General features: G+C 36.4%; 1 protein-coding gene across 8 annotated transcripts in view; it reads right to left on the bottom strand.

Annotated features, from left to right (window-relative positions):
- FAT1 (FAT atypical cadherin 1) overlaps positions 1-15,914 on the bottom strand; it is a 112,160-nt gene that overhangs the window by 42,731 nt on the left and 53,515 nt on the right. For 7 of the 8 annotated variants that reach the window (XM_014281583.3, XM_055706175.1, XM_055706198.1 and 4 more), the window contains exons 4-7: positions 11,803-11,864; positions 6,601-6,930; positions 5,860-6,070; positions 1,523-1,662 (exon numbers count right to left, since the gene is read on the bottom strand). In XM_014281583.3, coding sequence (XP_014137058.2) covers positions 1,523-1,662; positions 5,860-6,070; positions 6,601-6,930; positions 11,803-11,864 — 743 coding nt within the window. Of the gene's footprint in view, positions 1-1,522; positions 1,663-3,633; positions 3,703-5,859; positions 6,071-6,600; positions 6,931-11,802; positions 11,865-15,914 lie in introns of all 8 variants that reach the window. The other variant, XM_055706205.1, reaches the window with a different exon arrangement.

Genomic DNA, 15,914 nt, shown 5'->3' with positions numbered 1-15,914 from the left:
TTTTTAGGTTTCTTTTTTTTTTTTTCCCCTTCAAACTAATTCATGTCTTCTATCCAGAATTCTGTAATTAGCATAAATTAATCTGCTCTATATTTTTACTACAACTAGACAATAGATTTACAGCAGGATTCTCCAAAGCTTTTATGGTGGTTATCAGCACCAGAAGAAATGGCACCATGGCTGTGATAGTAGCAAGTTCTGCCTGGAAGATAGGTTGTCAAGGTTTGGAGATTCATGGTCTAGAATATCACTCACAGTTGTCATCACTGAAGGAAAAGGCAGCTCTCAAAGGAAACTGCTAATCTTCTACTATAAAATTTAGTCTATTTGACCTATCAAGACTCCAGACATCAATAGACTCCGGTTTAAATCCTAAACATTGACAAGAAACACCTTTCTCTCTGGTTGAAAGAAGGAAGACAACATATAAGACATTAGAAAAGACAGCAGAAAAACATACATATTGCACAGAAGTTAAACAACAAGAAATGGTGTTTGGAAGACATATTTCCACGTACAGAAAAGACAGCAGCAACCCACTTATTGCTCTTCTGAGTTTCTGAGGGGCAGATTAACGATAGTGGTAGGTAACAGAGACACAGCACTGTCCTTATCCAAGAGTCTTTCATCAGTAAATAAATCCTTTCCTTTCTATTTGGAAGTGGAGCTCCTCGAGGCTTGTGGCTCTATTCATAGCAGCCTCAGCTAAACCTTACTTCCAAATATATTCAGATTCTGGGCTAGGTAAAGAAACTACATGGGAAAAACAGGAGTTTACTACATTAACTTTACTATGAGTTAACTTTACTGTGAGTTATTTCCAGCAATGCCAGAAAAGGCTGTGCTGTCAAGTAAACTTATTAGTCCAACTGCAATGAATTGCTACCACCATGGAGCCTTAGTAGAGAGGTAATCTGAAAAAAAATTGTTTGTCTGAGACTGCTGCTTTTTGGAGAGTGTTTGGCAATCTCTACGTCCACTGAAGCTAAAAATACTCAGGAAGACACACAGAGATGTTAGCAGATCTATTTCTTAAAATGGTACTTGGACACTGTACAATTTGTCATCCACAGATCTTGGATGGACACCCTCCCCCCTGCCCCCAAACAACATTACAACGATCATCTTATAAATTTCAAATGAAGTAATCATATCTGGTGATTTGGGGGGAGCTGGATAGAGAGGTAATTCAGATAAGTATTAATCCTTTTCTTGCGAGTAATCATGCACAAAGGGTTTAGTTTCTGTTTTCATTTACTCAGCTAATGTAGAAACATGACATAACTTAAAAGCTGCTGATTCAGACTACAGCACACTAACACCAACCTTCCACCAGTATCACTGAACAACGTGGCTCTACAAATACCAGAATCCACTTACCCGTTAGACAGAGTCCCTAATTTATATAAACCATATTCATTGTCCAGGATGAAAAAAATGGTAAGGAGAAAATGCAACACCCTCCCCACCCCGCAGTTACAAATTCCTTCTACTGTAAGCACTTCATTGGAAAGACCATTACCTGAGTGCTGATAGATCTGGTTCCATCTGTTGCCTCTACTGTCAAGTTGTAATTTGATTTCTGTTCTGCGTCAAGAGGTCTAGCGACAATGATAGTTCCAGTGCCCTTGTCCACATCAAATCGACTGTCATAGTTGCCACCTTGTTCAGGAAATTGGGAGAGGAAGACTATCATAAAACACAGCACTGCTTCAATGTTTTCATGTATGATCATGTTCTGTCTTCAGATGCTTAATGAAGGTGAAACTATATACACATATATATACACACTTCTTTTAAACCCTTTGGCTTTCTTCTGGTAATGTGATATGCTGCTACTTACAGATATTTAAAACTGATTAGTTTTAGACAAAGCTGATTTGTCTGGCTCATGGATAGTTAGCAGGTAGATTCTTAGCAAGATTCTCTAGTTTGTTTTTAACCAAAATTTAAAGATTCTAAATAGTAGGAGACAGAATTATGAGGTTCAATGTGATAGTTTATTTTGTGCAGATCTTCAGCTTATTAGTGAAAAACATACCTTGTATCAAAATAAATGAAAATTCCATATCAGACATATAAGTCAGATTTGTGTCTTTTGGCTCAGAGTACAAATTACTATACTGGTATATGACTATATATAAGGCTGAAAAAGCTACAGCACCTCCAAAGGATGCTCATCTCAGTGCTGAGTATCTAAAGAACTCACTAACTCCTGCTGAAATAAGCAGGGCTCAGATGGGTGCTAAATGTTTAAGTGCCCGATGTTTAAATATGGCTAAGCTCCTTTTCTGAAGCAAATTATCTTAACTTCCCTTGTGAAACTTTCCAATTACCCTTTGAACTAGTTAAATAATCATGTAGATCAATAATTACACTTGATCAATTAAACATTTAAATGTTTGGCATAAATGTTTGTCATCATCATGCCACCCTGTGCTGACTGTCATGAAAATACAGTGTCCATTAAGTCCAAATATTGTTAGCAATGACAAATACTGCCATTTATTTACAGTTGCTTTAGACGTCTCAACAAACTGCTTAAAATGCAGGAATCAATTTTTATTTTGGTCAAGTCAATCCTAGATATGGCAAACCAATTTCTTCTAATTATGTGTATAAGCTTTTCTAATTATATTTTACAAGGACAGTGTTCAGATATCATCTGAGTGCCTTTTTTTTTTTTAAAAAAAAGAGTTTTTACATGCTATGTTTTATAATCACTAAATGCCTTTCATGAAAACCCAATGCTAGAAGCAAAAGGGTGAAGTCCCAAAGGTTGCAAATTTATACTTAATCCAGAAAGAACAGTAAATACTGAAATGGGCCCCCATTCACATGTAAAAGGGATGTCACCTTTAGAAGGTTTCATAGCGTGACAGACATATCAGTTTAGGAAAGATGGGCTGGATTCTGCTTCACTAGATTTAAGATATTTGATAATGACAAAGATAATGTAATTTTTCTAGTTTCACTAAAAGCCAACTCCTCTTACTGGTCCAGCAGCAGTTTCTGAATCACACAAATGAATACAAACCGGACAGCATGAAAGGCAGCAGCTTTTTCTTTTATAAACAGGTGGACATGAGATTTTTTTAATGGGCTTTGCACAATATGTCAGCTTCAGAAAGTGAATCTCTAGCTTTTATTTTATAGCTGGCATGTGATACCATTTTTTCAGATGGCTCAGATGATGTCTAAATGACATCATATCCATATTCAGGGAAAAAGCAGGGTGAATGGCTAAGAATCTTCTCATTCAGTTTCCCTGATACAAGCATAAGGTCTCTAACAAAATTTTTTCTTTCTTATCAAGGAAATCACAAAGGCCTTGCCTAATTTTTGTATTAATGGTGATATCTGGTAATTCACTGAAGCAGAACTCAACCCAAACTTCTGCATCTGGTACGCTGAAAGTGTAATAGCAACAGTTTTGGCCAAAGCCAAAACTGGATGCTCTGAATCGATGCTGTATAAATGTAATGATGACAAAACAAAACAAAAACAAACCTGTCACAAATGCAACCGTGAGCACTTTGATTTCCGAAGTTAATAAAATAAATATTTTATAAATGTACGCTTTCATTTCAGATCTCATAATCTGGTAATAAATTATGTGATCTCAGCAGATACCTTCTGCTGTACAGTTCAGGTCACAAGCCATCTGAAAGATGTAAAATACTTCACTAGCAAGCTTGTCTCCTGGCTCAGCCAAAAAGAAAGAAAGCATGGAAAGCAAGCACAGAACACAAAGGAAAGCTGTCAATCAAATTAATTCATGCTATTAGAAACAGTAAAAGAGGGCAGTAAAGTGACCACCTGTAGGAGTAGCTGATAACTACACAACGTGATCACATATCAAACTTTCCCAAACACTTTTACTAAGAAAATAGTCAAAATACAATTGTTTATTTTACAGTTCATGGACAAGTTCTCCTCCTTCCCTTGGAGTTTCCTGTATATCTTTCTAAAAATAGCAGGAAAATACTGTCTATTTTGCACTAAGCACACAATAGAAGTTCTGTAAATGTCCAAACTGTGCTGCACACTTAGAAAGAGCAAATCAAAATACTATCATCAGAATACTATTCAGCTGTACACACTGTTTAGAGTGTACAGTGGTTCAGGCAAACTAAAAAGTATAGAAAAGTACATCCCCGATTTAATTAACAAATTTTGCTAATAGAAGACCCCAGGAAATGCCATTGCTGTACTCCGTGGAAACTCTCAAGACCTCTGAGGCCTCTTTTATCTACTCTTCCGTCTCCATGAACCACTCACCTTTTTCTGGCAATACCTCTTTTCTTAACCTTTCTTTTAATGGACTCTTTTTGGTCTACAGATGTTTCTGTTTGCTGTTGACTGAATAACCTTGTCTGAAATGCATCACGCAGAACCTTCTCCTCTCTCCTGCTCATGTAAATTATTTTTATATTTTCTGCTTTTCTGATCTCATGTCTATAAGTGTGTATGTTTGGGAGAACAGCAAAAGAGCAGCCTCAGTTCCAAAATACCTCTGATGCAGAGAGCTTTGCCCCTATGATAATGCAAGAAGGTCTCTTGAACTCTTTACTCCCTCTACACAGTTGTATAGATCTCTAACCCCCTGGTTTGTCTAAATGTAAACACTTTTTATTCAACTATGATGTATTTGGACAGGAACTAGATATATTTTTTTCCAGACTAGAAAGAACCATTAGAAAGAACCATTTAAAAACCTGTATGTAAATATCTAATACATTAGCAATGATATAATCACAAGTTGTTCATGCATGAAGCATGCGTTTAGGGAAAAGTTGTCTCTGTTCTCATGTGCTTGGAAGTTTTCTGAGAACACCCTCAAGTATTTGACATATATTCCTGCTACATGTATCAGTTTTTACAAACTTTATTTTTAACTGTTGCTGTTCTCAGCATCCCCTAAGAAACACCTAAGAGCAAACCTGACCTTTAAAATAACTAAATTTTTAAGAAATAGTTCAAAAAATGCTCTCTCCAGCAACTTAACACCATAATCTTAGCTAAAATTTTCAGCAGTAACCAAGGTGAAAAAGATCCTTCTTTCTCTTGCAAATGTGGTGGAAAAATCCTGATCTCATAGGGCTATCTTAAGACCAGAAACAGTTCACTACAAGATACCTCTCCTGAAACAAGGCTGTGCTATTCTCCTTGATTCTAAAGCATGTAACACACGACAAAACTTGTTTTCGGTATCAGCTATATAATGAACACACTGTGTATTCCTGGTGCTCATAGGTCTATTAAGTCTAAAATTAAGAAGTACTACTCATTTTGTCACCACAGCATCAATGTATATTCATATTACTAATTAAAATTCCCTTTTCAATGGTAAAGGCTAAGGTGTGACATAGTAAGAATATGTACAGGAAGAAGTTTGCTGGGGTTAGGAACACTGCAAGCTTTCCTTTTAGTACTGATTTAAGGGACAGCAAATTGAGAAGCAGCTCAGAGGCCAAAAAATCAGCGTGAACAATATAATCTCTCTTTGGGTATATTATCCTGATTTGTAGAAAACTGCCATTTTATCTCTTTCCCTATTCTACAGACTATGTTTTAATTCCATTGAAACAATATTCGTAAGTCACTACCAAAACTGTCGCAAAGCAGATGTTTTGCAAGGTGATTTTCATCTTTGATATATTGTGGCACTGATAAAAATTTCAGTCATTTTGATTTATAAAGAAACTGAGGGAAAAAAGTATGCATCTACAGCTAAAGAATGCCAAAATCTTGCATTATTTAGATAAGCAATTAAGAAACCCAGTTGCAATGAGCCCTCCAGTATCTCAGACTCCATTCATTTGTTTCTAATAATAAAAGCCCTTAAGTCATCCTTACCCGTTATGTCAAACCAAAGTGGTGTTCCAAGAGGTTCAACAGCTATTACACCAATCATGTGAGCAACTGGGTCACTTTCCATCACCGTAAAAGAAAAAAATGCTTCCTCAAAATAAATGGGCTCTGTGGGTGGGACAGGCTTTGGAATCCATTCTATGTGAAGCCGCGTTGTTGATGATTTTTGTGGACGACCATTATCTACAGCTTTAATCTGTGAAACAGACACATCTTTTAGGTTACAGGATCACATAAATCATTATGTCACATAAATGGAAAAGTAATAATAAGCTCCAAGCACATTTGCTTGTGTGAGATATATCCAGAAAGGTTAAGTGTCTCTCAAAGTGCCACTTGCCCTTCATTATCTGGGCAGCAATGGAGAAAAAGTATGCAGCACCTGACAGAAGCACAAAGTGTTAACATAAATTCACTTTTATTTTGCTTTCTTCTTGAAAGAGAGTCAAACTGATTGTTTATGTTCCTTCATCATGTTCATTATCTGTCAAGTTCTGGAAAAGAACAACAGCTTCTTGATTCACTTTCCCAATACAAACATCTGAAATCATCCTTCAGAAACAAAACAAACAAACCACAAGCACACAGAAAAATACTTGGGATTTGCTGAAGCTTTCTTCCTTCAGATACTGCAGTCACTCATCTGCCAGCTACTGAGTAAGAAGTGATGAGAACACAGATAAAAGAACACTTCACATATTTATGATATACAAGATTTTGACTCACTGAAAGGATATCATAGTCCCTTGCCGCAGAAAATTTCTTTGATGAAACCACTCCAGTTTTCGGTTCAATGAAGAATTTGCCATGTTCATCACCCTCTTCAATGCTGTAAGAGATCTCTGCATTGGGGCCTTCATCCTTATCTGTAGCAATAACTCGATAGATCGGCTCTCTCCTGGCAGTTCTTTCTCGTTCTGGCTTACCACGCTCTGGAAGTTGGATTTTATAGAACTTTTGCAAGAACTGAGGCTTATTGTCATTCTCATCTAAGACCTTCACAATCACCCGTGCAACTGTTGATTTTGCAGGAATACCGTTGTCTGTTACTGTTACCTGTTTTTATAAAAAAATGATATGGTTAGCACCTAATTCAAACATGGTCCTTCCAACAATGCTCTTTTGAAATCAGATTTTCCTACAACTGCCTACGACAACTGTACAGTGATTCTCTAACTTCAGTTACTTAAAGACCATTGTTTAAAGCTATTTGGTGAACATTTACAAAAGGCACTACCAAAAGTCTATTCAGCTACTATCATAGTATTTTGATGCTTGATTTATGGCATGTAGGAGTTGACAGATATACATAAAATATATTTCACTATTTTGCAGCATTGTGACTGAAATAGTAACTTAAGTACAGGAACAGCACACAAGTATAGTATCTCTGGTAACAGTTTCACTGTAATAATACCTTAATTCAGCCTAGTGTTTCCTTGCAGCTTTTCAATTTAACAATTTGATTTCAAACCTCAAAAGATGCAATTCATAAGAATTTAAGTTTCATCATTTGACAGGCCTATGCACTAAAAATCCCCTATATTTCAAGACAAAATCACTATATTGTTTGAAAGACACTGAAAAAATTGCTTTTTAAGACAACACAGAACAATCTATTTCCATAAACTAAATGAAATGGGAAATGAACCAAGTCTAGTCTTCCAGCAATAGTCAAAATTTCTCCTAAAAAGCCAAGACATTAGTATGAAATCTTCTATAAAATTAATTATATGACTGATCTGATGTTATTGGCATGGATAGTGAATAAAAATATAGTAAGAGTTATGTTTATTTGAAGTCAGAAAATAGGAAAAAATTCTTATCTACTGGAAAAGGATCGAACAGATGGAAAACCAGTTCATTTACAGGAATCATACCTTATTACCTTGACTTTTACCTAATTAATCCCTTATTGGTTAATAAGGGGTTAAATATGAGCCTATATAAACTACTTTAGCGTCTATTTCAAAGAAAAAGATAGGGGGCTTATTGTTCCTGCTTCCTGCAAGACCTTGGTTAGGAGAAGAGTTCCAGAATCAGGCCCATCATTTTCTGGCTGTATCCTGCCACCCACATACAAGCTAATGGGCTGAGACAGACCTCAGATATTTTCAAAAGAGTGTTTAGTTTCTATTACACAAAGCATTTAAAAAAAAACCCACCAAAACAACAAAACAAATTCTTCACTGATAACAGTATTACCTGACCTCTAGAAGTTTAGCTAAATCTCAGTTTCCGAAGGGGATCTTTTAAAAAACAAATCGGCATTAAAGACAGGGAATAATGATGGGTAAAGACATCTTTTTTTTTTTTTTTTTTTTTTTCCTTTTTTTTTTTTTTTCAATCTTTCATGTTCTTTTCCTTACTTTCTCTTTGCTGTTGGGCTGTTTTTTGTTATAGCTGTAAAATTTTAATCCTTGTGTGTCTCAATTTAAAAACAATTTTATGACCCAGTGTAGCACTTTATCAGCTTTTCTATGGTCTCCCCTTAATTTTCTTTTACTCACTCCCCCCCAACTTAATTTACCTTCCTTATTATTACATAGAAACACACAGGGATGTCTGAGTGTCACCTACGCCAGCTCTCCTGTAATTAGAGGAACTGATAAACTGCGGTATGTTAATCTAATTCTATGTGATACTTCTCAAAGCTATAGAGGAATGCATAATATGATTTAAAAAAATCAAACACCCAATGTTTCTAACAAATTATGCAGGAAATGTGTTACTGCAGTTTCATTTTGGTTTTGAGTTTTAAAGAAAGAAACAAGTCTTTGCTGGGAGGCAACTGTACAGAACTCAGTCACTACAGTAGCACTGGGAAAAAACAAGGAAGATATATGGTTGGACTCAATGATTTTAAAGGTCTTTTCCATCCTAAATGATTCTGTGATTCTAAGATCAGTGCTGTGGAGGGTGTTAAAAAAAAAAATACCCCTTAACCCAAACAAAAAACCCTACACGCCACTGATAAAGAGTATTCCAGTTCCAACAATCCCACCACAATTTGGGGAGAACAAGTGTTTTTCTTCATGAATGTGGGTGGTGAATTCCTTCACTGATTCTTAGGATGCCTTGGGAAATCTGACTCGAAAAAGGTAAGGATTTAAGGATAATATGGCTACAAAATAAAGAAACGAATACCAATGGAAGACTTGACTGAATCCCTGATGAAAAAATGGTTTTACACTGACATGAATGAGGACATGATCAGATACTCTATTTTTGCCCTTTCACATCTATTTTAGGGGAAAAAACCCCCAAACTTAAATACATTTTCAATGTGGTATAACTTGCAAGCATAAACCAAGAAATATCACAATGAAACACATGAACTGCAACATGAAATGCAAATTGCATGCTCATCTCTAACAGATGGTAGGATTTCCACATACATGAATATCTGTTCCCTTCAGTACTTGTAATAGAACACCACCACATATCTTTCAGTTCAAAGAAAACCAAAAAAAACCCCAAGAATCAAAACACATCCCAAAAGAGGAAAGAGGAAATTCCAAATGGTACAGAATAATTTGTCTGTTAATATAAAATTAGCAGTGCCCTGAGCAAGCAGATAAAAAAATGGCAAACTGGAGGAAAATCTAGTTTTGTTTGAATCCAGCATCAGTTTTGAAGGCATTACTGACATAACAAGCAGATATGAGAGAATAACATGAAGCTAACTTAAAATAACTGCATAAAAAAAGTACCAATTGCCATTCAGAAAATAGTTACAAGTTGGGAGTAAAAGAATGGAACATATTAATTACTACTATGCAAGCATGAGTGCAATCAAGGATCAAATTTAATAGCAAACAAGGAATAAACCCACCAACCCATCTGGTCAAGATTTCAATGCTCAATTAATTAACCAGATGCTCAGCATTTGGCTCATAACATTTATGCACCATTCTGTGCATTTCTGGGTTTCTTTCCAAACTATTTTCAAAGTTGTAAACATAAAGCCAACAAATGGGAAAACTGCTACTTTGGGACATGTTGTCTATCAGTATCACACTGAAGAGTTCTTCCATTGGACACTTCACAGACTTTTATTTAAAATGTTAACAACCAGCTGAGATTCAAAGCGAAGGAAGAATGAAGAAATATAAACAAGACCAGCAAGCAATAACCAATATTCCAAATTAAAGAACGATCAGCTTCATCTGCTATCTGTATAGAGAATGCTGAAATCAAGAGGATTTATGTACCATTGTGTGAACTGTAACCTTAAAAAAAACACTGTCAGAGTTCTGCACATGTTATCTGTTATAACTTAAGGTTAAATTAGCAGGCATGACTGCTAGCAGACAACTGCCCACAACATTACACTGCTAGTGTAAACTCTGGCGTAATTTTTGGCCCAGAGCCTGTAGCACGCTGCCACACCATTGCCTAGCTGCAGCCTGAGAATTCGCACAATTTCAAGCACCATTCTCAACAGCCGATTTGGATACAGCCACCTTGTTCCAGGGATATGGTATAAGCAATCAAAACCATACTGTGCCAGGTGGCTTCAAGGTCAGAGAATAACCCACAGCTCATTTTATTTACTGTGTAAATCTAATACAAAAGCCAGCACAATATGCATGGAGTAAAAGTCATGAGATATGGATTTTATAACCAACATACATAGCAGTGGTCAAAAAATAAGATATAACTGACATGAAGTGCTTTGGGAAACTGACACAAGCAAATTTAAGGTGGTAATTTCAAAAGAGAATAATATAATGACTTTATAATTTGCAGGAATAACATGTCTAGCACTAAATCAGATTTACCACTTAACTTTTCTACTACTACTAGAAACACACTAAAGAGGAAACTCCACTGTACTGCTACTTAGGTGCAAAGTTCTTTGCAAAGCTGACACAGAAATGAAAATAATGATTCAAATATGGTCCAACAGCTGCATTAATCCAGCTTGCAATGCACCAAAGGGATAGAAAAGGGCCAGGAAGACTGCATATACACCGGAGCTCTGCAAAAGGACAGCTTGTACTATCAGGGAATACATTCCCCTCCAAGTCTATGCAGTCCTTGCATTCCTATCAGAAAACTTTTTTACAGATTTCACAAGTTCTTAGTCCAGACTTGCTTCTCTAGTTTTAACATTAGTTTTGCTGGCTCACATTTCAGTCTTTTATCTATCATCCCGGAGGAGAGGCACATTTAAGGTTCCAGACAAATCTAAGTATATATCACTGTGAGCATTAAGTTTTCATAGCAGGTGAAGTACAATGCTGTCACACTGCATGACAACATGGTGAAACTGGAAGACACACAGTGGTCTATGTGTTTTAATTTCAAGTTGTTTGCCAACGAGAATAGCCATCACATAAATTCCAGGCAATCAATTAAATGAAGCTAAATAAAAGAATTACATCATTTGTTTCATGCTCTTGGACTCTGACTCTATAATGCCTATTTTGCAACTCATCTACTTATGTGATTGATAAATATGTTACCCAGAAAAAATGTCAGCTCACAATCTGTCTGTATTCTCAATCTTAATAGAAGATTCTGCACTTGTTTTTCAGAGGTCTATTCAGCAAAAGGCAGACTGGAATAGCTATTCCAATAATTACACAGGAAAATCATAAAAAAAAGGAATCGCACTCCTTTTAACAGTCATGCCCTTATACTGTTTGAAAGAAAATCTTGGTTTACAGATATAAAAACAAACAAAAAGATTGCCTTCAATCTGTATCTTAACTCTTTTCTTATGGAAAAGTTCCAACACACTGTTTTTATAAGATAGGTAACTTTCTGCATTGTAATATATTGAACATAGAAGTAAACTACTTCTGAAATCCAGTTCTCTAAATTCTTTATATTGTAATCAAGCACTGTAAACTTAACTCTCTGTAAAAGAACAATAAACTTACAGTCACTGTTTTTCAGAGAACTAAAGAAATTACTTACCTCCAGTATGTGCTCTCCCTGCTGCTCTCGATCTAGTTTTCTAGATGTGGTTGTAATTAGACCTGTAAATAATAAAATAATAATTAATCAGATCCTTCAAGAAAATAATCTGAATGAAGGTTAGGTTAAACCCATAGTTACTGATACAGCCAATCTCAATTTCTTCTTAGGTGGTCTCTTCTCTTTTTGCAGAATTTATGCTTTTATTAAGGGAAGGGGTGAGGGGTTTCCAATCCTTAAGGGCCATGAAAATATTCTTTGCAATCTGAAAGCTAAAGCTGTTGTAGTTCTTATAACAGACATGGTTCAATTTTCCCACACATGTCATGTTTCTGACAGGAGTAACATATGTAATTCACTCACATGAAGTCTTTTTTTTCAGAGGGTGCTTGTATGCCTTATTCAAAGGGTGCTTACACACATTATTTGGATAATTATCAGTTTCTTCAGGAGAAACATCTATTTGTATTTTTAACAACAACAGAAAAAGGATGACCTGAAGAGATGCATTAATGGTGGAAACCAGAGCAATTTGTGTGTGTTGGCTTGATTTGGCAACAACAAGGAGTCAAACAGTTACTGTTGGTAATAGCAGAGAATAAGCGCAAGTTTTTGATTCATGACTGTGTTGCAAGAGTTCAATACTCTTTTGATGCAAGACTAGGAAGGCATGATGAGTTTTGCTTTAAACGAAGAAAGTCAAAGAGTAAGAGGTGACAAAACCCCCAGTGAAATGTAAATATGAAAGGATTTTATTTGAATTAATTCTCTCTAACAGCAGGTTCAAAATTTTAACTACTGAGTTTCATGAAAAGTAAACTCAGTCGATTCTCAATTACGGTTGAACGTCTTGCTGTGATGGGGTTAACTGTGCCATGGATGCAGGCACAGGAGATAACTACTTCTTTGCTGCACAAAAGCTGTTAACTTGTTTGCATGAACAAGTTGGCCCCACAAACACCATCACTGTGTTCACAAGGCACTGAGCCTGTGCTAGTAAATCCTGCTACAACAAACTTGGCTTTTCATGGAGCAAACACCAAGATCTGGATTTGCCCAGCTTAACCCACTACTGGCCAAAGCATCCCATATTCTCTGCAGCAAGAGTCCAGTATATGCTATATACAGAAGACACTACAATGTCACAAGACCTTTCCACTAACTGTCCCAGCTTGTCACAGTGACAGAAAAGCACTAACATCTTGATCTTTAATTGTGAAACTGAAAAATGGGAAGCAATTACCCAATTATGGACAAAATAGAGAGCAAAACACAGGCCACACTCTTATTGTTCCTTTTCCTAACTGTAGTGTAAGGTTTTTATTAATAAGACCTTGTATAAGCAAAATTAAAATCCATGTATAAAGTTTCCAAGGTTGATCTGCTACAACAAAAACCCTTCAGTTTTGTCTCACAGTTGATAGAAATAGAACAAGTAAGATGAGCAATAAAGACTTCAATTTCACTTAAAAAAGAAAGGTCAATAGAGAAGTGTAGTGTATGTCACCAGTGCACAGCTACTCAATGCTTCTGTGAAAATACAGTTGTAGTCTACATATACCTACAAAATAGAGAGCCTGTACTAAATATTATGAACAAAACCAGTATAAGGCAATATTACAGCTGTCATGCTCAAAAAACTGTTCTTCAAAAGACAGATAGTGCAAATAATGGCTGTTTCAACTACAGGCAAAACTGCACTTGTTTTTCCAGCAATTTGGTTTGTCATTGCACCAATATATTACATAACTAGTATTCTAGACATAAAGGTCTAAAAACTTTTTTTTTTTATCTTTTTATGCTTTTACAACACATAGAATATATGTATGTTATTGTTAAAGTACTTTTTTTGGCATTATGAAGTAATTGCCCTTAATTACAAAGAAAATGGAAATAAAAATTAAAAGAAAAAAAAGACAAGGAAAAAGCAGTTACTTTAGTACTGTGAATTTGGGGATTGGCAGGGAGAAAGGATGTGACAACTTTATTAACCTCCTTGAGGGTAATATCTTCCAATAGAGATTACAGAGCTGTGAACAATGACAACTGAAAATATTTATTGTCACAGTCTAAACAAAGCTTTCTCCTAATTGCCTGGCCGATCAAGCCAGACCTTCACTTTTCACAGGCTCTGTGGGGAAACTGGAAGTGAACAAATGGCAGAACCAATGCCTCATCTACTTCCCTTCTGCAAAGGGACATTAGGTGACTTCAAAGAAACACGTGCTCTCCTAAATACCTCTCTTTCTATGAGCACCTCTGGAGAAAGCCAGCACAAGCCCTCCCATGAAGCATTAATTCCCTGAGACTCACCACAGCTGCAAGGGAAAAGGGTAAATTTCAGCACAGCTGCTAAAGGAGTTGGCTGTTGAATAGCTGGGTTGAGGATGGGGAAGATCTCAAAAAGCACAGGAAGAATAATTCCAGCAGAAAAATCTCATTATGTTTGCATTTCTTTGAATATTCAATATTCAGTCTATACAAGGGCACGTAGTGGTAGGACAAGGAGTAATGGTTTTAAGCTGAAAGAGGTTTGATTTAGATTAGATACTGGGAAGAAATTCTTTCCTGTGAGGGTGGTGAGGCACAGGAACAGGTTGCCCAGAGCAGCTGTGGATGCCCCATCCCTGGCAGTGTTCCAGGCCAGGCTGGATGGGGCTTTGAGCAACCTGGTCTAGTGGAAGGTGTCCCTGCCTATGGCAGCGGGGTTGGAGCTAGGTGATCTTTAAGGCTCCTTCCAACCTAAAGCATTCCATAACTTTATCATTCCATCTCTCACAGCTGCAGCAAGTACAGAATTGTTAACACATGAGAGCAGGAAGATGGCACCTTTCAACAGTTTCCTATCCACTTTTTCCCAATCAAGAGCCTTAAGAGCCACCACTAACCCCAAACAGTTCTGCTGCAAGCACTCTAGACAAAATTCTACCATATACCACTACTCTATGTATTACATTTTGTTGAACAAAGTCCAATTCCAGATGTAACTTCTGTTAATAAAGTTGGCCAATAGAACTCAAACAGGTAAGCAGAAAAATATCCAGTAAGCACAAATATATATGCTTTGATCTGTCAAAACCTCCAGTCTTTTCAACCAAGCATGCCACACTTCTGTTAAAACATGTCAGACCAATAACAGAAGGGTTTAGTCTTCACCATATATATCCTGTATATTCAGCAGAAGCTAACTGCCAGCAAAGGAAATGTAACACTTCTTGATTTAGAACTGCATACACATGCATGACATTCTTTTTATTTAACTCTTTACTGCTAGCCACTTACCTAAGTAAAAATTTAGCTTCGGTGAAGTGTTTCACTACAGTTTAAGACTGTAAAAGGTTTATTATGGCAATCACTAAGTTTTTCCTATTTTTTCAGGTTTTTCTATATTATAAAACACTTAATGCTGCACCAAAAAATTTCACCAGTTTTTGAAGAGCTTTTCTGAATTAGGGCCATAATAATAAGGTCGAGTGTTCCTATGCAGCGTGGCTTTTGTGACTGCCCATTAAGAAGCCTGGGGAGAACCTTAGGACCTAATATAAGCCATCTCCCTGCAACAAGAGCCATCACTTTCTACTGAAAACAATTAAGTTCTCAAACTTTTTATACTGAGCTCCCCCTCTTCTGTAATCTTTGCCATGCCCCTCCCTCTATAGAAATAAATGAATAACCACACCTTTATATTTGTATATAACCACACAAAGCTCGTTAATATTAATTCCACGCTACTAGCTATCTTTATAGCATGGATTGTATCAGCAATGAAAGAAATAGCATCAGAAAAAGTGGTCTTTTCAAGGGAAGGAGGAAGGCTCAAAATTTTTGTCTTGCTTGTATATATCATTTATTCCCTTCTACAGACACACCTACAAGTGCATACATTTGTGCTTTCAGAAACATACAGCCTTTCCAACTGCACATTCAGCTTGAGACGATGAAGATTCTGGAGCTGTATGGGAGTTTGGCTGTTAGCCAAAGCTAACCCACCACAACCCAAAAAACTGAAACAGATGCCAAGTCTACTAAGCTGCCTCTGATGAGTCTGACCTGATAGGCTTGATTTGAATGTAGTATAATACTATTTGAATTGTAGTGTCTGAGAAGAAATA

The sequence above is a fragment of the Falco cherrug genome, chromosome 1 (assembly GCF_023634085.1).
Source record: "Falco cherrug isolate bFalChe1 chromosome 1, bFalChe1.pri, whole genome shotgun sequence".
Lineage (NCBI taxonomy): Eukaryota > Metazoa > Chordata > Aves > Falconiformes > Falconidae > Falco > Falco cherrug.
Note: the sequence above shows the minus strand (reverse complement) of the source record. Positions and strands in the feature narration are given on the sequence as shown.